Raw genomic sequence first — 26,700 nt, 5'->3', positions numbered from 1 at the left:
CAATTACTAATATGTATGTTGAGATAACAATAAAAATCTATTTAACATGATAATTGGAGTTTTAGAAAAGCAAAACACGTGAAGTTAAAATTATCTATGTCCCATATAGAGTACAACTGGAGCCAATATCATTCATAAAAAAAGTTCGAAGACACCAATGGACAATCAATATCTTCCATTTGTTTTTTTAATAAACAGTGAACAGTTGTTATTATTAAATAAATCACTACACCGATAACTACAGATGATGCAACACGAACCACTTACATACATGACTCATAAAGAATTAAAAAAAAATATCAGTGTTGAAAAAACAAGTAAATGACAAGGTTTAAAGTTTATAAAACAAATCTTCACAGACCTATTAATATATAGTAAATATTCTTCTTGTATGAAATTTCAAAAAGAAATATTGAGTATTTTATCATATATTTGTTAGTACATAATAAATGTCCAGTTATGTGTTTCTATTTCCTTTTCGAGTAAAACTATAGATTGTATGTTGTAAAACTCATGAGTTCATAAAAGATTTTACTTTTCCTTTTTACCATTTAGCTACTTTAGAATTGACGAGACAGACCTATTGTGACACTTCAAAAAGTATTGAGTTAAACTGTACTTTACAATGGGTCGGCGCTATTCCAGTCTCGTGGATTCATTCGAATGCTGGTGAAACTATTCGTGCACTCGAAGGCAAGCATATAAACAACTCAAACATTCTGACTATTCCATTCTGCAATAGCCAAGATACTGGTGATTACACATGTAGATGGAAAACAGATATTCTCGGGCAGACACTCATGGAAAAGTCTACAACATTGTTCGTAAGCGGTAAATATTATTCCAAACATAATAAATTATTGTCACTTGTTTCAATCAATTGGCATCCGTTTACACTTAACATAGTTATCTAGATATTTATGTGTGTGCGTTTTTATGTTCGCATCTTCACTGTAGGTATAGTGTCCGGCTAGGTTTGGGCTTTTTCAATTGATAAAACATGCGAAAAGTTAAATTACCTGCTATTTCGTAGTTATAATAGTTTTTTTTACATTACTACCCATCTTATATTGAATACTATACATATGTTGATTAACAAAGAAGCACAATTTTCTTGTATTTAACCAAAAAAATCAGTGTTTGTTATTGTCCGGGTTTTTTTTCGAGAGCAACTGGGAAATCGTCCGGGTTTTTAAAAAAATGGTCCGTTTTTTTTTTTATATAAAAATTGAATAAGAAAGAAGGTATTCTAAACTTTAAAAAATGATTTTTTCTAGTTTATAACTGTAATTAAGTGACGGACAATATCAGATATTCCCCAAAAATCATCAAAAACATATAACTGCGTTGATCAAAATGAACCTTTTTAAAATTTAATGCAAATTTTCTGATCGTAAAAAGTTCTACAACTACTTTCTAATGTTCATTTAGAAATTACTTGATACTTTACAAAACGGTATTTAGAACATAGATCAGGAAAGTCATATTCATTTTAACTTTATTTCATGCTACTTTTGATTTTACAGTTAATAATATTTCTTGTGGTGAACCTCGGAGATTCAAAAACTGGAGGCTCCAAGGAGCTTGTGTCGCTTACCTGATATTTTTATATACTACTAGAACACACCCGTGATATCGCGGGTCCGTGACTGAATTCAAGTATATTACTATGCGTAAGCCTTATTTTAGTATTGGTATTGTCATCTGATAAAGTCATACCGATTATAAGATGCACAGTTTTCTCTGCTTTCAAAATCTTTCTGGTTGAACCCGTCGACCAGGAACTTATCAATTATTGGTAATATTAATTATTTGGAAAACAAAAGGGCCTGGAATGGAGTATTTTTTAATCAACAGCATTGTCCTATAATAGTTATAAATAAGGATGAATTCTTTGATTCGCTGTTTTACGTCATGCCGGCTAACAAATTAAAAACTGTACCTATACGCCTTATCTTAAGTCGAGTTTTTCAGTATTCGTATTGTCATCTTAGAAAGTCATACTGATTAAAATACTACAGTAGGGAACAATGTGACAGTGACTGAATTTAGTAGTGTCAACCCTGTGATTATGACCCGTGTATATAGCAAAATCCTAAATACACCGTTTGGTGGTGCGCCTGTCAGATGCAGAACGTTCAGATAAGGTAATAGGTAACAGGTAAATATACTATTGGTATCGGTATCGGATTCGACCCGGAACTTGTTAATTATTGGCAATATTAATTATGTAGAAAACAAAAGGGTCTGGAGTGGTGTAATTGTAATCAACACCATTGTCCTATATTAGCTATATATAAAGTTGAATTCTTTAATTTGTCGTTTTTTCCCAATGATGGCTGACAAATTGGACCTCGTTATCTTAGTATAATTATAGATTGATGTATGAAATAATGCAACTGTTATACTTTTGCTTAAGCTTTAGGGTTAGAGATATAAGTCAAAAACTAAATTTTACCCCTATGATCTATTTTTAACCATGTCCACAAAGTTGGTTGACAGTCAGGGTCATCAGACACGTTTTTATAAACTAGATACCCAGATCCTGATTATGGTCAAGATTGTTTGGTTAAATTTGTCTTAGTTGTTTCAGGAGAAGATTTTTTTAGAAGATAACAAACATTTGTTAATTTCACTTTAAAGGGCAATAATTATAACTCCTTATGGGTCAATTGACCATTTTGGTCATGTTGGCTTATTTGTAGATCTTACTTTGATGAACATTATTGCAGTTTACAGGTTATCTTTATCTATACAAATATTCAAGATTAATAACCAAAAACTGCAAAAATTCCTTAAAATTGCCCATTTAGGGGCATCAACCCAACAATGGGTTATCTGATTTGTTTGAAAATATTAGGGCAGATAGATTTTGACCGGCTAAACAATTTAGATCCAATTTAATGTGTCATTCTAGGTTAAGATGTAAACACAAACTTATTGATATTTTTTGATTATTTTCATTCAATGTGCAAAACAAGTTACAAAGTATTAAACCTGATGATGTCACCTACAATAAACATAACTTTATGCAAATCTTTGACGAGGAAGAATAAAAATCATCAGAGAAACATATTCCACGAATATTACGAAATTTCTCTTCTCTCAACAGTTAAATTTAAATATTTAAAAAGCTCAGCGCTTCGCGCTTTAAATATTGAAATGTAATTCTTGCCACACTTGTCACAGTGATGGAATCTATATATATCGTTTAATGAATTTGAAAAAACCCAACACAATGAAATAATCCTATAAAAAACATATCAGTTAATTGGTTCCATTTTATTAGTGTTTAAACCATTTTGAACACTGTCTATTAGCAAAGCCATGATCTCAACAACTTGCATACAAGTTCATTGAACCACAATTTTACAATCTTCTAGACTCGAGAAAAAAGAAAAATCATATGCAACTAATGTATATGTATAGACAACTATTGTCTTTAAGTATACACAAGCATAGTAAAATAATGCAATTAAAATATTAAAATTTAATTCCTTTTCAATGCGAAATATATAACATGTATAACAGAATAATTGGTTAAATTGATATAACACAATTGTGTTCCCATATTAGCTTTTATCAAATTTGCTTTTCGTGCAGAATTTATCTTTGTTTCAAATAAAGAAATACTTGGTTCGAGTAACGTTTTATCATGTCCAGTAATACAAACAACATTTTACATAAAATTTCATTGCATATCATAAACTAATTATTACTGAAAGTTAGCCATTAAAATTTTTCACTTTTTATTTCATGTGCATAGGCCTAAGTAAACAAGTTCCCAAAATATTCTATAGCTATAAACATTAAAATACAAATGGTGCTTTGAAACACCCAAGATATATGCACTCTTAATTTTTCCGTAAACGTGAGATCCCTTTCTGTCTTTTTGCACCTCTTATATCCTTTAAAAAATATTGCTATCTTTCATTTAGGCTAATGTGCTTTATCTAAAAAGCTCCCCAAAACACTATGCACGTTGTTTGCATGTCATGTTCAATCTACAAATATTCATAGAAGGGTCCTATTTGAAGGCCATTTTCTCTTAAAATTATGTTTTGGAGACTCAATCCATTAGAAGAATATTTTTCTTTTTTATTTCCCTGAAGTAGCATGACATTTTAGTAAATGGGAGTGCTTACAAGGTCAAAGGTACATTTGCTGCTTCCCCATTGTATTCGTTAAATTTGCATTTTAAATTAAAAAAAAATGTGAAGAATTTATAGTTGTTCCAAAGAAATATTTGGCATTTGTAAAGTTTTCTTCTGTCAATTACTTTAGACAAAATTTCATGTACCATTGCAAAAGAAAAAACCATCACTACGAGTAAATCAATTCAACTTTCTCTCTCTATTTTGGGGCGCAAACTTTATTAACTATTAACGTAAAATAACACCAATACCAAATTCCGAGGAAAACTCAAATAACGTTAAGTCCCTAATCAAATGGCAAATTCAAAAGCTCAAACACATCAAAAGAATAGATAACAACTGTAATAGTTTTGACCTGGTTATCTCAAGATTCCAAAATATTCTTTAGAAACACAAAAGTAAAAAATATATGTTTTTAAACAGCTACGATAAATGTGTATGACTCCGAGTTGGTTTACTGCAATGAAATTTAGAATTAATGTCCTACAACTGTCAAATTTGTATGGAACTGGGTATGACGTACTATGACTTAATTGTATAAAGTAAAATCACAAAATACTGAACTTTGAGGAAAATTCAAAAAGGAAAGTCTCTAATCAAATGGCAAAATCAAATGACAAACACACATCAAACGAATGGACAACAACATTCATATTCCTGACTTGGTACAGGCATTCAGAAATGTAGAAAATTGTGGATTGAACCTTGTTTTATAGCGCTAAACCTCCCACGTGCATGACAGTTGCATCAAATTCTATTATATTTACCACGATCCGTGAATGAAACAGACGTTATAGTTAAATAATCAAAATATGGGTACAGCAATCTTAACTGTGTCACAATCTCAAAACAAACAAAATTTAACAAAAGAACACCTATCAAATTTAAAAACTACATTCATGGCTTCGCGTGTTTGACGTTATGAAATGTTTACGTCACAAAGGAAGAAATATAAAATAGTTTCATCGTTTGAAGTATTGTCAAAAATATTTATAATTTCACATTGGGAATGGTGGTATACAGGATTAAAAAATCAAAAGTTATGTAAGAACTAATTTCAGAAACAGACCGAGATTTAGTATTTTCAAGAATTTCTATAGAATTTTTAAGAATCCATATATGGTTAATACCACTACGCGAGTAAAATACTTTTGTCGTTCAAAGTATTTTCAAAATTTTAATAACAATAACATTATGACATATAATAGAACAATAACTTATTACACCTTAGTAAGTCTTTCCGCTGTTTTCTTTAAAATATCTGAAGAAACGGAAATTCAGAATTTATCCCATGAAGATGTTAATACATTTTTGTATGGGATAATATAATTATATTTATAAAAAAAGTGGACAATTATTCGCTATTCTGTTTGCTAAAAAGGCATATGTTTTGATGCAACATTGCTATGTAAAATTGCTAGGCCAATGGTCAAATGTGTGATAATTCTAGGTTTCACAATGAAATGTATGTATAAACGTTGTTTGTAAAAAATTAAACAGATCTAGACCACCGTGCAAATTTCTTATTTCTATTTCAGGTCCACCTTTTTTCATATCACACTCCACTTCAGTCGATGGAAGCGATACAGTTTTTTCTGTGACTTTTTTCTCGAAACCATTTCCGAATGATCCAAAGTGGTACTTTAATAATGAACCAGTTGCATTAGGAACTAAATTTCAACAAACAACAACATATTCTATTGTACAAATCACACAACATCATGTTTTGGTAAACATAGAAGGATTTATCAGCAACTTAACTGTACACAAAGCTGAGTTTGGACTATATAAATGCGTGATTATGAACAGCTTTGGAGAGGTCAACCAGCTATTTGTTATTAAACAAGGTAATACTTAGTACATTAATTTATTTACTTGACGTTTTTATTTATTTCATAGGTGGTATATTTCAGACATAGATTCTAAGAAGAAAGTAAAGAAGCTAGCATTATTCTTTAAAAAGTAATATAAAAAAATAACCGAACTCCTAGGAAAATACAGACGGAAAGTATCATATCAAATAGAAAAATATTAAGCGCAAACAAATCAAATGAATGGGAAATAACTGTCATATTCCTGACTTGGTACATCTTTTCCTTATGTACAAAATAGTGGATTATTGTGCTTATGTAAGTTTTTTATTCTTGTCTTTCATTTTTTTCTTATGTGCTGTGTCTATATGCTTATTTGTGCTTCTTTGTTACATATTTGTTTGTTTTTATAGCGATTAAAATTTGAACACAATGTTGACTGTTGTCCCTTTATTTTTGTTTACCTATTGCAGGTGGTTGTAATTTCTGTTGTACTGTACAATCAATTAAGTCAAACAAGGCTAGTAAATGTTTTATGTTATGATATTTTTAGGAGTGGAAACTACATTTTTAGGAAACAAAATAAATTCAGACAAGATTTATACCATGTTTTGCTATAAATGCTAAGCGGAGTATTTGTAACATATCATTAAAACTAAGATGATAAAATTGTTTGACATATTTCTAAAATTATCCTTCATATGACAGTTAAAACAATGAAAATGATCAACATACTTTATTTATTAGAATAAGAGTTTTGAGACAAGCTCTTACAATCTTGCAATTATATGAATTATACATTACATGGCTATATTTACATTTTTAGACGTTTGAATTCCATCAAGAAATAAAATATACACTATATATTTATGCTATGTTTTAGAACATAATACATTCTCAATCAGCACTACAGAAGCTACTACATCATCAGAAACTACAGAAAACAGCGTGACTGTGATAATTGCAATAAGCTCATCAGTATTAGGTGTAGTGATAGTGGTCATTTGCATCATAATATTTATCAGAAGAATCTCGCCGAAAACGTCAGGTAATTATCTTAAATGAATCATAATCACATTTGATTTGTTAGTGCAATACGCATGCTCTGATAACGCATGCCTATTATACCAGCTATGCTCTTCTCTATGATAATCGTAATAAGGAACGTCAGATTTTTTTTTAAATTCTAATTTAAAGGTTTGTCAATAAAATACATATATTTTATGCTGTTGACTTAGGAATGTCATAGACAAAATGACAAAATACAAATGCAAATCTGATATAGAAAGGAGTCGTACAACGGATTATTTTTGACAGGAGTTAAACAAAAGTTATGGCAAAACGATAAATACATAGAGCTTTTTTTAATACTTAACAATTGATATAACATTCTTTTACAGACAGATATAATTCTACAATGCCAACACGGTAGGTGGATTTAAGTTAAATTCATCATTATTTTAATTTGCATTGTCCAACTAAAAAGTAAAGAAAAAAAAAAAGAACTCCGAAGGAAATAAAAAAAGGAAAGTCCCTAATCAAATGGCAAAATAAAAAGCTCAAACACATCAAACGAAACAATTGTCATATTCCTGACCTAGTTGAAAATTCTTTATGTAGAAAATGGTTGATTAAACCTAGTTTTATAGCTAGCTAAACCTCTCACTGTCATTCGCATAAAGTTCAATTATATCGATAATAATGCGTGCACAACACAAACATACATCTTGTTGAAGGCCGTACGGTGACATTTAGTTGTTAGTGTCTGTGTCATTTTGGTCTCTTGTGGACAGTTGTCTCATTGGCAATCATACCACATCTTCTTTTTATATATAAGGTAAAATTGTAAAAAAAAAAGAAAAAAGAAAGAAACAGCATTCATCATTGTGTAATAATATTAATCACTATAAAAACAAACAAATATGTCAACAAAGTGAATAAAATGTCACATAAATAAAGCACATATTAAGCAAAAATGAAAAATTAGAATACAAAACATGACCATAGCACAATACTAGTATTACAATGACGGGATGTATAATTACCGAGCCACGTCAAAACGCTATTTCCTAAAAAAAACGAAACAGTAAAAATTAATAGTGTACAAAGACAAATAAAAGAACGTTACAACACGTAATGAAGATGATAAAAGAGGGACGAAAGATACAAAAGGGACAGTCAAACTCATAAATCGAAATTCAACTGACAACACCATGGCTTAAAATGAAAAAGACAAACAGAAAAACAATAGTGCACATGACACAACATAGAAATTAAAGAATAAACAACACGAACCCCACCAAAAACTAGGGGTGATCTCATATGCTCCGGAAGGGTAAGCAGATCCTGCTCCACTTGTGGCACCCGTCGTGTTGCTTATGTGATAACAAATCTGGTAAATAGTCTAATTCGGTAGGTCACATTCATGAAAGGGAAAGGGATTGTAGTTACAACATAATGAACATATCCGATATCATTTCTGAAACGGTTATTCCATAACGGTCAACCAAGTCGTGATGGCGTCCGTAAAATTTACGAAGGGATGATTTCAACTTCACCATTTGGAACTCTTGGTTTAATAGCTTCTTTGTGAGCAGCAACCCTCTATCAAGAAAGTCATGATTGGAAATGCAAGCACGGGAATATTGTATCAATTGGGAGATATATACCCCGTATGCAGGTGCTGCTGGAATGTTGCTACTTAGAAATGGAAAGTTCACAATTGGAAAGCTGAACTCATCTCTTTTGTCGTAAAGTTTTGTTTTCAACCGACCCTTATTGTCAATTTCTAGATGTAAGTCAAGATATGAGGCCGACTTAACTGTATCAGTAGTATCCTTTATTTCTAGTTCGATGGGATAGATGCGTTCCACATAGTCACCAAATTTTGAATTATTTAGTGAAAGAACATCATCTTTATAGCGGAAAGTAGGGTTAAAGGATGTCGCTAACTTCTTATTTTTCTTCCTAAGAAGTTCCTGCATGAAGTCAGCCTCGTTATAATAAAAAAGAAACAAGTCGGCAAGTAGAGGGGCACAATTTGTTCCCATTGTAATGCCGACAGTCTGTTGAAAAACACGTCCTCCGAACGTAACAAATATGTTGTCAATCAAGAAATCAAGCATCTTGATTATATCAGTTTCATAGAATTTTTTGTTTGAATCAGAGAGATCCTTTAAAAAGTAGGATTTATCCTTCCCTAAGACAAGCTACTTGTATCTACGTTGGTCATTCTTTTTTTATGAAGCAAAGCAATACCAACTCTTTCAATTTCTCTTTTAGTTTGGAATGTGGAATACTTGTGTAAAGAGTAGAAAAGTCAAATGTTTCAATACTATTACAAGATGAAAGAGAGTTAGATTGTATGTACTCCTAAAAGAATTTTGGAATTTTTAAGTATCGACATCTGATTCACGCCACCTCTAGAAAAAGCAGTTTCACAATCACTTTGAAGCCCGTCTTTGATGGCTGATAAAATAGATGTTAATTATTTAGAAAGAGGTTTCGTGGAGCACTGATTTGTATCAACGACCTCACTGCCTTAATTCATTCGGAAAGATTGAACTACGTTGGTTCCTAGAATCTATGATTCAAGACCATCATTTACTACTTGTGAAGTTGAAATGAAATAATCATCAACAATGTAATTTTACCAGAATTGTTTCTTCCTATTAATTATTTCCCCACTCATAAAGCCACCATTCAATTATTGTGGACTGCAAGTTAGTTGATAAAGTCTTGCACTCACTAGCAGTTGTAACAATTACGATATTCCAAGTCTTGCATTTCCGATCATGAGAATTCCTAGATAGACGGATGCTGCCCTCAGGGGTGCTTGTTAATCTAGAATTGATAAAGTTGAAGTTATTTTTCGTAAATTTTATAAACGGCATCACGGATTAGTTGACCTTTATCAAAAGCTCAACCACAACAACCGAAAAAGATGATATCAAATATGTTCCAATATTTGTAACTACAATCACATCCCTATTTCCCCGAAAGGCACCTACTGTGTTATAACCATGCTTGTACTCACATGAGCATCACGACGGGTACCATACATGTATGTTGATCAGGATCTGTTTACCCTTCACAAGCACCTGCGATCATCCGTTTTGTTTGCGTCTAAAAAACATATACTAAAGGATTATCTTTAAAGCAAAACGAAATCCTCCAATAAACACTCCCCTAGTATACATGGTATATCTTCTTCAAGCTCGAAAATATCAGAGAAGTAAGCCTTTCAAACCATTGTGTTATTTTATTTCTTTCCCTACTACAATACTAATTTTGAAAATTGAAATTAAGACTTTTGTTGAAATTTAATATACCGGTCCGTTGTACTTGGAACAATTAAGCATTTTGTTTTAATAAAGATGTAGCTTATAACAGATCGTATATTTAAATCAATATTGATATCAAAACGATCGGCGGATAAAAAAATATATTGCCATAGACGATTGTAATACAACTACTTAGTCTATACTAAATCTGTTTATAACGTTGTTTTTGTTGTTGTTGTAGAGATGAAGATAGTACGTATGACACAATCAGTATGTCAACTGTATCAAAAATTCCAGATGACCGATCAGATTATATCGAAGTGCTTTAACTACTCAACATTGAACCATATGCGCTATGCAGTTAATATTCGGACAAACGTTTGAAGAATAGTTTACTGTTGAACAACGTATAAATTTGTTTTAAGAAAATTAACTACTAGTTGATGCTTTAAACATTTAATAGCTGGCAAAGCTTATATATGAAGGTGGTCATTTTTAAGAAAACTTTCTTTTACAAATTTTGAAATTATAAACATTATACCAGTCTAACTATCAAAATCCTCGTATATAAATGTATGTTTTTTGTATTGTTTAAATGAAAATTATAGACCTACGTATTTTATTATTAGTTGAACCTACATTCTACGTATTTTAACATACTGATGTCAATAGAGTATTTTTATCGCTTTATTGTTTGTTCTTATTGGATTTTTAAAAGTAGATTTCATAATAAAATGCACATGTATAATGCTATGAATTATTCTCCCATTAACTAATTGTGTCTGTTTGCATTGCGTATTTGTATTAAAATTTTTCTTTTACTCTTTTAAAGTTATTAATATATATATTGTGTGTTTACGTTCACAAAATAAATCAAATGCTACGATGTTTTTTGTCAATTAGATATACGACGGTCGTCAGTTAGACAATTTTTAATCAAATGTTTCATAGATTTCAATGGTGAAGGAATTTATGTATAATGTATAAATCAGGGTATTTACTAACCAGCCAAAACATCAATACAAGAATTTACTTTCATATACAATTTTTTGCCCAAAACAAGCCCTAATACAAGTCAAATAGGTTTGATATTAAAGGGTTTAGAAAACCCTGGTTATTTTTTTTTTCGAAATGACGAATGAACCAAGGTATTAAATTATCAAAATTAATTTCATTATAAAAGGCTGTAATGGATTTTGAGAATTCCAGTACGTAATTGAAAATTTATATTCAAAATGACAACCTGACATCAATATGGCGGGGGGTCACATTTTAAAAATGATAAACATATTACTAGAAACTTCATATATACATCCCAACAACAAATCCAAAACCTAACAAATACTTGGAAAAAGCCTTTTTCCAAAAATAGTACAACGAACATACAAAATCGGAAATACTTGCAATGCTTATAAAAATTAGCATATTTGTTACATATTTTGGTCTTTTCGAACTAATAGATTAACCGATACTTTCTTCTGAGACAAGATCATCATCATTAGATTTTTGTATTTTGTCTGTCATTCAATAAAATAAATCTTTATATGAACAACTACGTTTTCACTGTCCAGTAAGTAGCTCTTGAAATGAAACCGTTATAACGTTGATTTAAGTTCAAAATTACAAATTACTGGACATGAACCCAATGGCTAACAGATTTATAAATCAATGATATTGTCCATTCTATTCACGAAAATACACTTTTGGTTCTAGTTGTTTATTCTTTAGTTTTCTATGTTGTGTCTTGTGTACTATTGTTTATCTGTTTGTCTTTTTCATTTTTAGCCATGGCGTTGTCAGTTTATTTTAGATTTATGAGTTTGACTGTCCCTTTGGTATCTTTCGTCCCTCTTTTTTGATTTAACAAGTACATGTAGAAATATAGTGAAAAATCCAAATGACATTATTTATGAAACAATAATGAGCAATGACCCTTCTACTACATATTTAAACAAGTATCAGGATTGAAATCATCTGACCCCAGTATACCTCCGTTTAAAATTGATAAGAATTTTGACACTAAAAAGGAGGTTTGAACGATCATTAAATGTCAAATTAGATCCAGAGGGAAGTTATTTACATTATGATTAGGTACCTCTAAATTCTTATATGTATAGGGGTATAATCAAAAGCATTCAAGTTCAAATAAAAACTCTCGCAGACGAACACTTACTGTATATTATTGTTGATTATCCTGTTGCAGTATCTACAATTTTGAAAAAATGAGTAAGATCAAATTCCTAGATGGTTAAAGAATCGGCTTGTGAATTATGATGCATAAAAGATGGAAGCATCATAGTATAAAAAAAAATGAATATGTTAATTACTTACAAAAAATGTACATACTTGACAAAAACATCTTCCTGTTTTTTTAAACAACCGTTACTCGAATAACCATTTTTATTATATTACTAATGTATCTTTCATTAAAAGTACATATAATGAGAAAAGGGCAAAATGCACCTGATATGTTTACTCTTTAAACTTGTATTTGTCATTTTATTTTTTCCTAATTATTTAGTTATTAAAATTGAGAATGGAAATGGGGAATGTGTCTAAGAGACAACAACCCGACCATAGAGCAGACAACAGCAGAAGGTCACCAACAGGTCTTCAATGCAGCGAGAAATTCCCGCACCCGGAGGCGTCCTTCAGCTGGCCCCTAAACAAATATATCTACTAGTTCAGTGATAATGAACGCCATACTAAACTCCAAATTGTACACAAGAAACTAAAAGTTAGAATAATACAAGACTAACAAAGGCCTGAGGCTCCTGACTTGGGACAGGCGCAAAAATGCGGCGGGGTTAAACATGTTTGTGAGATCTCAACCCTCCCCTATACCTCTAGCCAATGCATAAAATGAAACGCATAACAATTCGCACATATTTATATTGTATATATATATATATATAAAAGTCTATAAAAAAGACCAACCAGCAAATTTACTATGTACCGGATCGTCTAGGATAGGCGATACTATGCAGAAAAGGAAAAAATTATATCAGTCTAAAGATTTGCACAACGGTACTGATATAAGATGTTATTATACGAAAATGTTGTTATTAAATCGTGTTGACAGCATTAACAACATTTTCGTATAATGACATCTTATATCAGTACCGTTGTGCAAATCTTTAGACTGATATATATATATATATATATATATATATAACTCGTCTAAACATCAACCCAACAATGTTAGATCTGTAAATTTGCTTTCTATATATATATATATATATATATATATCTTAAAAATTAAATACACAAAAAAGAGTTTTAAAAGCAGCATTGTAATTTTTAATATATAAAGACAATGCTGCTTTTAAAACTCTTTTTTGTGTATTTAATTTTTAATATATAGACAATGCTGCTTTTAAAACTCTTTTTTGTGTATTTAATTTTTAATATATAGACAATGCTGCTTTTAAAACTCTTTTTTGTGTATTTAATTTTTAATATATAATTCTGTACACCGCTTGAAAAGAAACTTTTTTTGTATATATATATCTATATATATAAAATGACTGAATAAATAGTCAACGATTAATCTTACAGGGCGATGGTTCATGTAATATGATTCTGTACACTACAAAATATAATATATAACAAGTCAAAAAGGGTACAACATCACCACTAAATAACTATAAAATGAACAAATATTAGATATTTCGGATAACAGATATCCTTCTTCAATAATAGCACGATGTCAAATGAATCATGTCAATACATTCAAACCTAGAAACTATATAAATCTTGAAATTTATACAGTTTAAGCGAAAACCACAGACGCTGGTACAATTTTAAAATTTCCAAACACGGCGCAAAGATTACAAAGATATGCCAAAAAAAAATTTAGTTATTTGCGATGTGAACTGGCACAACTCTAAATTTACAAAGGTTGTGTCAGTTAAGATGTTATAACTGCATGGAGGGCAGTCCTCAAACAAACAAAAATGCCCTAACCGATCCAAGTTGGTATAATATTTCAAATTTGACAACGGTAGGGCAATTGCAACAGAAACTACATATTTAAGCCTTCCAAACGAAAAGCAGTTTAATAATAATGATTAGAAAAATAATTGTTATCTAATAAGGTAAAATAATTGAACGTGGCTACGTACTTATACATCCATCCCAAATGAATGGAGCCCTGTAATCTAAGCTGATATTTTAAAAAACTCCGGCTTCCGTACTGGCTTAACAGTTCGAAGATTTTTTGATCTTTGCGCCGTGTTTGTGATGATGGACAAAGCTAACTACATCGCGGAAGCAGTGCGTCAGCTCTCTGATGAGAGATTTTATAAGAAGCTAGACTATGACCCTACTTCCGAATTTAGCTCCAAAATTATCACTGCGTTACAAATCATGTACGATGACGGTCACATAGATGAGGATACAATTGGTTATTTAAAACCAGAGAATGCCAAGCCTGGTCGATTGTATTTTCTTCCCAAAATACACAAGGTTAACAACCCTGGTAGACCCATTGTATCCGCAAACGACCATCCGACTGAGAAAATCTCGGAATTCGTCGATTTTCATTTAAGATCTCATGTAGAAAATCTTCCTTCCCCCATTCAAGACACTACAGATTATCTTCGTTAAATGGAATCCATGAACCCTCTTCCTCCGGAAACCCTCATTGTCACTTTAGATGTCACCTCATTGTATACCAACATACCTCATGATGACGGCATACAATCTTTTAGGGAAATACGGGACTCGCGCAACATTTTAGAACCACCTACTGAATGTTTAGTCCAGCTACTGACTCTGGTCCTGAAATGCAACAATTTCACCTTTAATGGTGATCATTACCTTCAAATAAACGGGATATCGATGGGGACGAAAATGGCACCGTCTTACGCCAATATTTTCATGGGCAAATTAGAAAAACAAATTATTGCAGAATCTTTATCCAAACCTCTGTCTTGGTTCCGTTTCATTGATGATGTTGACATAAAATGGATTGAATCCCAACAAAAACTGGTAGATTTCATCAGACATGCAAACAACGCCCACCATTCAATCAAATTTACGTATGAAATTTCCGACTCTAAAATATCTTTCTTAGACACAACCACATCTATAAAGGACGGTGTCATATCAACAGACCTTTACTGTAAACCCACAGATAAATATCAGTACCTTTCTCCCCAAAGCTGTTACCCCAAACACTGTACAAAAAGTATCCCGTACAGTCAAGCTCTCAGAGTAAAGCGGATTTGCTTCTCTGAGGAAGCTGTCACGAAACGGTTACAGGAACTTCGCGGACTTTTGACAAAACGAGGCTATAAGAAATTGGACATAGATAAGGGGTTTGCGCGCGATAACAATAACAGCCGCAATGACCTCTTACAGTACAAACGAAAGAGGCGCAGCAAAATAGTCCCGTTTGTTCTAACATACAATCCAGCCTTTACTAACCTTTCACGTTTGATCCGTGCCAATTGGCAAACTATTGCCAAACACCCTCAATTATCCAAGATCTTTCTAAATCCTCCTGTCTTAGCTTTTCGGAGACCAGCAAGTCTGAAAGACTAATTTGTTAGAGCTGACGTCTCCTCAAATAAAAGCTGTTCAATTGCAGGATGGTGCAAGTCATGTGGTAACAGACGTCGTCTGACTTGTCAACAAATACTAAATACTCAAACATTTACTTGCCACTCGACTGGGTCTGTGTACACTATGCTACTATTGCAATGCTACTTACAAAACCCAGAATGTTGTATACCTCCTTCAGTGTCGATGTGGCATGCAGTATGTTGGCGAGACAGAGCAGCCATTCAACAAACTAATGAATGGTCATCGAAGTGACTACACTTGCAAGCCCGACCTACCCGTAAGTCGTCATTTGAGATCACCTGGGCACGCACAAGCTGATCTCAAACACCTTACCACCACAATCATAGACCACAATGAGGGTTGGTCAAAGGTCGACATAGTCGCTCGGGAAAGATTTTGGATAAGAAAGTTAAGGACAGTTTCCCCAGAGGGCATAAATGAAAAAAACATAGAATGAGTCACTCATTTTCCTGTCATCGCTTGTTTCCAGTAACTTATTAGATAAAACTTATTTTTCTAATCATTATTATTAAACTGCTGTTCGTTTGGGAGGCTTAAATGTGTAGTTTCTGTTGCAATTGCCCTACCGTTGTCAAATTTGAAATATTATACCAACTTGGATCGGTTAGGGCATTTTTGATTTGTTTGTTTGAGGACTGCCCTCCATGCAGTTATAACATCTTAACTGACACAACCTTTGTAAATTTAGAGTTGTGCCAGTTCACATCGCAAATAACTATTTTTATTTGGCATATCTTTGTAATCTTTGCGCCGTGTTTGGAAATTTTAAAATTGTACCAGCGTCTGTGGTGTTCGCTTAATTTGTATAAATTTCAAGATTTAGAGAGTTTCTAAGTTTGATTATATTGACATGATTCATTTGACATCGTGCTATTATTGAAGAAGGATATCTGTTATCCGAAATATCTAATAGTTGTTCATTTTATAGTTATTTAATAGTGATGTTGTACCCTTTACTTGTTATATATATATTGCATTTATTGCAACAGAAACACAACCAACTTGTCAATCAAAACGTGATGACGATTGAATTACTGAAGGGCGATCAAGCAGGTAACAAAGTTATATCAGGAGCCACTGGGTAGTCCATAGCAGCTTAAAGTAAATTCGGTAAAAATTACAAGTTAAGTAACTAGTTGCGTAACTTGTAATCCGCCTTAAATTTACTGCATGACATATTTAACAGCAAGAATCAACATCATTATCAACTTCAACATCAACATCAACATCAACTTCAACATCAACTTCAACATCAACATCAACTTCAACATAAAAATAAACTCTATCAACTTCAATATCAACTAAAATTCAATACTGTAAACGTCATTGAAATTTTTAATTGTTAAACATGTGTCAACATCAACTTCAACTTCAACTTCAACTTAAATTCAATACTGTCAACATCTGAGCTATTTTATTCATTGTAAGGGAAAACCAAACAATGAGGAAATTAAAAAAAAAAAAAAAAAAAGAAATCCGAACTCCTTGAATCTGATTTAGGAAAACGTCCAATTTTCTCTAATCCGACCGATGCACCTATAGGCTTAATATGAGCGATATCACTTGCTCCTAAGACAATTGAAGAGCCAATTACACAAATATCTTTCTGGTACGCTTAAATTAAGTGTTTTGGTACTATACGAGATTTGTTCTTATATAACCTTTTTAAGCAGCCGATTTCCATCGACCTTTCAATTTAATACGATTTTATCTAAACCATCAAGACAAGATTTTGTTGCAGCTTCAAAACGTAAAGAGTGTATGAAATACAGAAGGATTGTTACGTATGAAAGCAAGGTTTTTCTTTAAAATATTAAAAAACTGGTACCTCGTTAGAGTATTTTCGTTTGCATGACAAAAAAAAATAATAAAAATGTCCATCATCCTTGTGTCTCATGGCAATGTAGTCAGACATCAACTGAACAGAACAAATTAAACTAGTTTTATTCCTTTCCAGAATTGTCGTTACTGAATAACCCAGTTGATCAGTTTTCTAAGAAGGAACTTTTATTAAAAGTGACCCTGAATAAGCATTAAATGTTATCTTGGGTCGTTTTACAATTAGATTTTCAATAAAATTTGAATTCCTCCAAAACTAAAAAATCAAAAATTCTAGCTGAAAATGAAACATGTTTCATATACTGAATAACAAACTAAATTCATTGTATCTTAAAGTCTAGTTAATATATTAATAGTAATAGGCTTACGACAGACGTATCGCTTATCTAAACTAAGCATGCCACGGAGAATCGTTTGAACAATAAAATAATGAGTGTTGTCCAATAAACAATTAATCTTATGATAAAAACTAATGCCTGAAAGGTACGCTTTCCCAGCGGAATAAGAATATTCTTTCTTAAACATGTCAGCTGTATAATTAACTAACTGGTAAACGCAGCATGGCCATACGTCATACAGGTTTAGTTTATGTTTAAAGTTTTGGAATGAATTTAGTCCATTTCATACGTAAGCCAAGTATTCGAAGAAATCAGCACTACCGGTATAGAGATTTAAAACAGTACTCGACAACCATTTGTCGCCCAAAATATAAGAAATCCCAGTATAATTTCTTAAAACATTTTCCAAACTCGTAGATTTGATATAGGTCGATAATAAAAGGGGCCCGCAATTCTACCATTTTCCACTTCACCAATGACTTTTACAAGCTATATATATATATATATATATATATAAACTTGGATCTTGTAAAACAGACTTTAAATTTTTGCTTGTATAATGTGTTCGAAAACCATATTTAAAACCATAACAAAATATTTATTAGCCGATATTATATCAGGGTAGTCTTTCAACATATTATTCGCTAAAACCGTAGTATTAACAGGAGTAAAGCCAAAACACTAAATATCACGCTGTTGATGATTGCAAGCTGTAAAACAAATTATAAAATTCGAAATGTCAGATTAAAATTGCATGCGTGGAACATTTGCCTGGTGCCCTGGAAATCTTTAATTATTCATCGAAAAACGAGTATTTAGGTTAAAATTTCCATGTGTATTCAAAAACCTGTTTGACTGGTTGTAGCTCTAGCACTGGACTGATACCTTGGTGAAAAATCGATTGTAGCAGGTGCCCTAGGGTAATTCTGATACCTAGGAGCAGAATAGTGCGAAAATACAGAACTTCGAGGATTATTCTTGTTATAATTTGTACATTATATCAAAGGATGGAACTGTCTACATCTTATATGTGAATGGCTGTATACACAATTCATACGAGTACAAACGGCCTTAAAATTATAATCGTAGCAAGGACTGGTAACTGTGTGAGAAGTATAAGAAGGTGTCTGTGGAACATTATTTATGCCTACTGCAATAAACTGAAGCCATAGCTGCCCATCAATGACGTCCCATGCACGCATATGATCTCGAGCTTTTCTAAGTCGAAATTGCTTGTCATATTTATAAACGTTCTCAAAAGGCACACTAGCCTCTCTAATAATCGTCATGTATCTAATCAATTCATTTGCCAAATCCGGAAATCTTTGCAGTAAAATTTTCATATAATTTAAAAACCTTCAATCCACTCACCTATGTTAGATAATGATGGTACTTTTGAATATTTGTTTCTTTTAATTAAACTATCCCCATCTTAATCAAAACCGAACACTTTTTGTCGGTTGATCAATATTTGAAACAAAGTTTGTGTACAGTAATTGGGCCAAATCAACATATTCTAAATTCAATATTTGGTTTATAATTTTTTGTGGTACAAACACATCAACATCCTAGTAGGTATAATTAAAATATCACCGTTTCGTACAGTATTATGAGCTGGTGGCTGCCCTGGATGTACTCATCCCTGATCAGGAACTTGCTGTTCTGCGGGCTGGTGAGGGACGTTTGGAATTCAAACCTGTTGTGGTGGAAGAATTGGCTGTTGTGGTACTAACGGCTGTTATGGTAATTACTGATGTGGTGACAATAACTGATGTGGTGGCATTAATGGCTGTTGTGGTGGCAATGATGGCTGTTTTGGTGGCATTAATTGCTGTTACGGTGGCATTAATGGCTGTTGAGGTGGAATTAATGGAGGTTGTGGTGGCATTCACGGCTGCTGTGTATTGCCTACATTTTGTCTAATAATTTCAGCTCTCCTTGGGCGAAGCCTTCTGTTTACCGGTAGCTGTACTTGATTTTGTCTACGTACATCACGGTTTGGCAGCAACCTCTTCCCTTTCCCTCTCGGCATACTGGCTTAAACAAATAATAACAATGTTAGTCAATGCATTTGTAAAATATTATTACATTTGTCAATGTTACCCCCTAAATTAAACAATTGAATCAATATGGAAATACAAATATTTCAATATGCCCATTGACTAATTAGTATTAAGATACAATATCAATAACCAAAGTAGAAAAAACAAAAAGCTTAATTGTTGCTGTCAATGACCAGTGGCAGATATTTCAAGTATATTCATAATAATAATATATTGATAACGAAAGACATAAAAGACATAATTAAGGTATCCACGGAATATCAATTCAAGTGGCCTTCTTCAATGAGAAATAGGCATACCCTATAACAACTCGCACTATAATTATGACCATCAACTCAATTTACAAATAGAAATATAAAATAATATCCAAGAAAAGATTATCGACAATTTACGCAATAATAGAATTTAAATTCAGTTATATTACACCAAAGAAAAAGTTAACGATTGTTTAAAGCATTTAGCAAAGTTATAATTATTTAACAAAGAAAAACAAGATTAACAGTTTAAATTGTTGAACAATTATTTTTTATAAAACATTGCTTAATTCCAAATCTAAAAAAGAATACACATCTTTTCTTCTGTGTTTTAAATTCTATAGTTTTGCTCAAGCTCCTTGTAAGGTTTGAATCCAAATGACCAAACCACACGAGGTAAATTGCACGGACTAACATTTCGCGGGCTAAACTAATTAGCATATGAAAGTGACCATTATAAAATGAATCGAGTCATTTTAAATAATTATTAGGCATACCAAGTTGTATAATTATAATAACTAAATTTAATTATTATTGAATTAAAAACTAGTATTGTCTTGGATTCTCAAAATCTGAATTTCACTACTCATAATAGTGTTTATAAATACAAGCCTACTTCTGAGCGTATAGTTACGTGGGTACTGACAAGAAGTGATAAACTATATTTAGTAAAACGCAATAGGAAAATTGTCTGACAGAAGATATAATAAAACAGAAGTAGAGAAATTTCAATCATTGAACTAAATCACCATTCATAATACTGGACAGTTCTATGTATTTACAATTTTGAGTTACTTTTCCAATCTTTTCAGCAATTAACATTATAAAAGATACCAAAAAACTTAATATGTTATCGATTTCAGCAATGTCACAGAATATGATGTTAATTATATTGTAAGGACGTAGCACATGTAAGGATAGTTAGCTACATTTATAGTATTCTGAAATGCATTTAATTTGTTGTAGATAAGGATACTTTTAAACAGGTTCTAAAGATTTCAAGTCAGAAAACAGATACTGTGGGTTAATTTATTTTCGTATGAACCAATTTTTATGGATTGAGGAAAACTGACACATCGTGGATATTTAATTTTGTGCTTTTGCGAAGGTCTACATACAAGACAATGAAAATATTGCATTTCGTTGAACATTTAAATTCGTGTTTCACCTGTACCCACGAAATCCACGAAATTTGGTCTCCAACGAATATTAATGAATCCACAGTATATATAAAGTGTAAATATTTGTTGCGTACCTTACCTATTAATGCTCGTCGAACAAAGTGTACTGATTTGGGAAGTTGCATCCAACGTGGTAGTTTAAGGTCCAACCCCTAATTTGGTCTGCAAATTAAACGATTGGTTTAATTCCTAATCGGGACAATTTAGACTGAATCTGTATTCACATTGATGTAGTATGCATAGCAGCACGCGCGTACTCAGTCGATACTCCCTGTTTCGCTCCTTTCGGATTGTTTTTTCTATTATTTTTCATTTTCTTGATTTGTATATTCCAATAATTAGAAATACTCGAAAAGTAGAACTATTTTCAGTCAAGATGGCAGCATTTAGAAGTAGGAGCAACCATTTTGGTCAGATTATTTTCCTTGAGTCAGAATTACGTATAATAACCAAGTAGAGGCTGAGTGTCTCAAATAAGACAAGAATCCACTAGGGAATAAATACATAGGAAGTAAACAGTTATATGACGATGTATGGCATACAACGTTAACAATGACAAAAACCCATACCATACAGTCATTTAAGAAAGGCTCTAGTAAAATGTGATTTCAAAGAAGATAACCATCCGTCCAAATGTTTGCCATTAAAAACAATGAGACAAACAACTACAAAGGACAACCTCTGAAATACAGGCTTCTGGTTTACGACAAAATCATATGGCGTTGTAAGACATGTTTGTGAGTGCTTAACTATCACTTTAACTATGACTGAAGTGTAAAACACACAATAGAAACCATTGCCTGGAATTAACACTACAGATCGGCACTACTAAGCACACAGAAAACCCTAACAAAACTGCATATATTTCAAAACACCGCACTAATAATAATAGCAGCTATGTCGATTATAGAGATAAGTTTTCTGTGTATTGTTTATGCATTATGGTGTGCACCCCCCCCTTTTCCGCGTGTCGACATATTCATCAGTCTGTATAAAATTACTAGTAATCCAGTCATATCATGCAATGTGTTCACTGCCGTGTTGGCTTTCGATAACAATGTAGTCGACTGATCAGTAATTTTACTAATTGTGACATTAAAAAAATTTCATTTTTATTAAATGTGGATTTTCATGGCGAAGTTCAGTATAAACATATTTTATTTACTCAAAGTAAATGAATTGGACACAATAGCGAATGATACATGGACGTCAGACAAGGATTACCGTACAAAAGCACCGGTCTTATTTTCTTTTTGAGTCCATGTGATTTTCTCAGCATTTGTTTGTTACACTGTTTCTTCTCTTCTTTTTTGATTAACAAGATTAATTATCTTTGCCTTGATTAATAACCATTTACGATCATTTGTCTCGAAATACTATTTCACCCTATATGAGAAGGTCTTATGTTTGTTTATTCTACATTGACTAGAGGTATATGGTGAGGGTTGAGATCTCACAAAACATGTTTAACCCCGCCGCATTTTTCCGCCTGTCAAGAGCCTCAGGCCTTTGTTGTTAATTTTAGTTTATTAATTTGTTTTGAGGTTAAGTTCCATTTTCACTGAACTAGTATAGTACACAATTGTATTAAGGGACCAGCTGAGAACCACCTTTAGGTGCGGGATTTTCTCGCTGCGTTAAAGATGCCTGTATCAAGTCAGGAAAATGACAGTTCTTGTCCATTCGTTTTTTATGTGTTTTGTCATTTGATTTTGCCATGTGATTAGGGACTTTCCGATTTGAATTTCCTCTGAATTTTTGTGATTAAACTTTTTAATGGCCTTCGGCTGTTGTCTGCTAGTTGGTTGTTGTCTCCCTGACATATTCCCCATGCCATTCTCCATTTTATTATTTTTAGTACGCAAAAAGGCTTCCTATACTTCCTCGTTCACACAAAAGATCGGGTCATCCAGTTTCCCTTGAACCTCTTGTTTTTTTAAATGTTTACTTTGTATGAAGATCTACGCAGTAATATGGACTGTGTAAACAGCTTTCATGAATGAAATGATATTTCATTTGATACAATATACTTTAAAAACAGTATATATTTAAATGACAACACATTCAATGAATTCAGTCAACAATAGAACGGTTTCAACTTACAAATACACCGAATTGATGTGGACGTATTGTCTTTTGATTTTTAAAATCCAGAACCAGATTTACACGACAGGTAAGTAAATGTCCCTCCATTCTTCTTGATTTAAATAAGGTTTATAGAACAAAGATGTTATATTTTTGAAATGCGACAAGTATTCCTCAGATTGCTAATACTAACACCAATATAATCAGCCTCCTCTCGTGTCTAGGTTTTGTTGTACTTGTTATAAATTTTATAGTAAACAACTATCGAAAGTTTTTGAGCGACGCAGTAAAGGTAGCCTTTTGTGTATGAAAATTAAAACTTTTTCTCGTTTAAAACGTCATAAAACATTTGAGATCCATGTTTACATTGTCTTTTATCATAGTGTTTCAACACAGAATGAAGGTGTAACACAAGAATAAGATAATTGATTATTTGGAAAATATGTAGTAGTTTAATTTGATTAGTTTTTTATGTTTATTGTTCTGACATCAGACTCGAACTTATTTTTAACTGAGTTTAACTGTGTGTATTGCTATGTGTTTCTTTATTCTTCATTTCCTAGAGGTTTTAGGTCTCACAAAACATGTTTAACCCCACCGCATTTTTGCGCCTGTCCCGAGTCTGGAGATTCTCTTCTTTGTTAGTCTTGTATGATTTTGATTTTAGTTCATTTATATGCTTTGGAGTTTAGTGTGACGTCATTTTTCACTGGACTAGTAAACAATTTTTAGATTTTCTATATTCATTGACAAATACAACGATAATGTATTAAGTTTTAAAACAATTTTAATGGACCTTTGTCAGATTTGAATATCCAAGCAATGTCAGCTGCATACATAAGACAAGTTTGATATTATACGCATGTGGCATGCAATATTGTGGTAAAGAGTAGAGCGTGCAGTATACCCTTTTCTTACGGCACATCATGATGAAAACAAAATGGTTTCTTCTTTCGTCAATTTATGTAATACTTTACTAACTTATACATATTTTTTGAAAGCTTGGTAAAAATACTCATAATTTTTTAATGATACAGTTTATGGCGTTAACATCTCGGTTGATACGTTTCTAGTTTTTAGTGACACAAATACAATAATTTATCAGTTTTAATCAATTAAAAAAATAATAGTGAATTTACGACACAAACATTTCGTGTGCATGGTAATTTATGCGTGAAATTATGCGCAGTCGCATAGTTCCGATCCCATTAAGCATACTATCATCAGATTGCACAATCTTTTCATCATAAAAATTGAGGCATACGCTATACATTTATTACTTTGTGATACCATACGCCATATTTGTCAATGGTGAACATCAACGTAAAACATACTACACAGAGAAACAAGTGATCAGTGTGATGAAGTTTGTAATGAACAACAAATTTTTGTTGAATTTAAGGGTAACTTTTTTAACAAATTGTCGGCTTTTTTATGTGAATGAACTATGCACCTCTCCTTCTGACCACTACTAATTTTCGTTTGTGTGTGTTTTTTTTTTGTAGCAGTTCAGTGGTTCAGTATGTCCATTCGTTTTTGATGCGTTTTGTTATTTGATTTTGCCATGTGATTATGGACTTTCCGAATTGATTTTCCTCTGAGTTCAGTATTTTTGTGATTTTACTTTCTGCTATCACGTTGCTGTCCTTTTATAGTTGATGTGTTTCCCTTGGTTTATGTTTGTGACCCGGATTCCTTTTCGCTTTATCGAATTATAACTATTGAACAGCGGTATATTACTGTTGCCTTTAGCAGAACACTAAATACAAAAATCTTTAGTTGATTGCGATTTATCATTGTTTATTCCATTGATTGATTGATTGTTATTAGCTATATCGCAGCGATTGTTTATTCCAACATGTACAAGTAATGTATGGGCATTACGCACAACACATCTGACAATAAGTAGTTACCAGGCTTATAATTTGAAACGACAGACGCGCACTTCGTCTACGGAAGATTCATCAGTGACGTTCAGATGAAAATTGTTTGAAAGCTTAACGAGTATTAAGTTGAAGAGCATTACGAACCCGAAATCCAAAAAGGTTTGACAGATAAGGCTTTGGTAATATATGCCTAGAATAAAAATCTTCTGTTTGTTTGTAATTTTTTACTTTCAATTTCTCCCCAGCGATCTCCTGTAATCAATAATACAATAGCGTTCAAAATCGATAAATGAGAATCAATTAAAGTTTTGATTGAACAACAATTTTATACTTTGATGAGTTATCATCATTGAAATTCAAACCGAAACAATTTTGGAAGTGTTTTGCGTGATAGTTTTCTTTTGAAATTTAAACACCAGAAAGTCGACTTATTATTTGGATAGTTTTCTAAGCAGATTGTTTTCATATTCTTTAAGTCGTATACCTTAATATTTCAAATTGGAATTCTTTCAATTTAAATTAGTCGTTGAATCTTTAATCAACATTGGTTTGCATTTAATTCCCCCGCCGTTTACACATAGAGATTAATTTATACTATGAATCAATAAAGGACGGGAATTAACCATTTTGCATGATTATCTTTTGTGTTTTGCTTTTTTTCCCTACTATATGTGTTTATTTTATAGTATTTACTGTGATTTTAAAGCCAGCTTTTGTAATATGCATATTAATATTTTGTCCAATCGTCTAATGAACAATTCTAAGGTCAATTCTGCTTATAATGTTAAATCGATAAGGTGTTCAAGGACTGATCGGAGCAGTAATTTGTTGTACAAATTCAAAATTCGGGGACTATGTGGAACGCATCTATCCCATCAAACTAGAGATAAAGGATACTACAGATACAGTTAAGTCGGCCTCATATCTCGACTTACATCTAGAAATTGACAATGAGGGTCGGTTGAAAACTAAACTTTACGACAAAAGATATTATTTCAGCTTCCTAATCATTTTTCCAATTGTGAACTTTCCATTTTCTTAGTAGCAACATTCCAGCAGCACCTGCATAGGGGGTATATATCTCCCCATTGATACGATATTCCCGTGCTTGCATTTCCTATCATGATTTTCTTGATAGAGGGTTGCTGCTCACAAGGAAGCTATTAAACCAAGAGTTCCAAATGGTGAAGTTGAAATCATCCCTTCGTAAATTTTAC

The 26,700-nt window shown here is 32.2% G+C and overlaps 2 protein-coding genes across 3 annotated transcripts in view; both read left to right on the top strand.

Moving 5' to 3' along the window:
• LOC139493131 (obscurin-like protein 1) overlaps positions 1-26,700 on the top strand; it is a 228,406-nt gene that overhangs the window by 7,119 nt on the left and 194,587 nt on the right. The window contains exons 5-8 of the mRNA XM_071281294.1: positions 556-831; positions 5,693-6,001; positions 6,849-7,013; positions 7,366-7,393. Of these exons, the coding sequence (XP_071137395.1) occupies positions 556-831; positions 5,693-6,001; positions 6,849-7,013; positions 7,366-7,393 (778 nt within the window). The remainder of the gene's footprint in view (positions 1-555; positions 832-5,692; positions 6,002-6,848; positions 7,014-7,365; positions 7,394-26,700) is intronic.
• LOC139493130 (peroxidasin homolog) overlaps positions 23,460-26,700 on the top strand; it is a 62,301-nt gene continuing 59,060 nt past the window's right edge. Inside the window, exon 1 of one of the 2 annotated variants that reach the window (XM_071281293.1) lies at positions 23,460-23,685. The gene's annotated coding sequence lies outside the window, so the exon portion shown is untranslated. The remainder of the gene's footprint in view (positions 23,686-26,700) is intronic. The other variant, XM_071281291.1, reaches the window with a different exon arrangement.

This window comes from Mytilus edulis, chromosome 10, assembly GCF_963676685.1.
Source record: "Mytilus edulis chromosome 10, xbMytEdul2.2, whole genome shotgun sequence".
In the NCBI taxonomy this organism is placed as follows: domain Eukaryota; kingdom Metazoa; phylum Mollusca; class Bivalvia; order Mytilida; family Mytilidae; genus Mytilus; species Mytilus edulis.
This window is presented reverse-complemented; position numbering and strand designations above follow the sequence as displayed.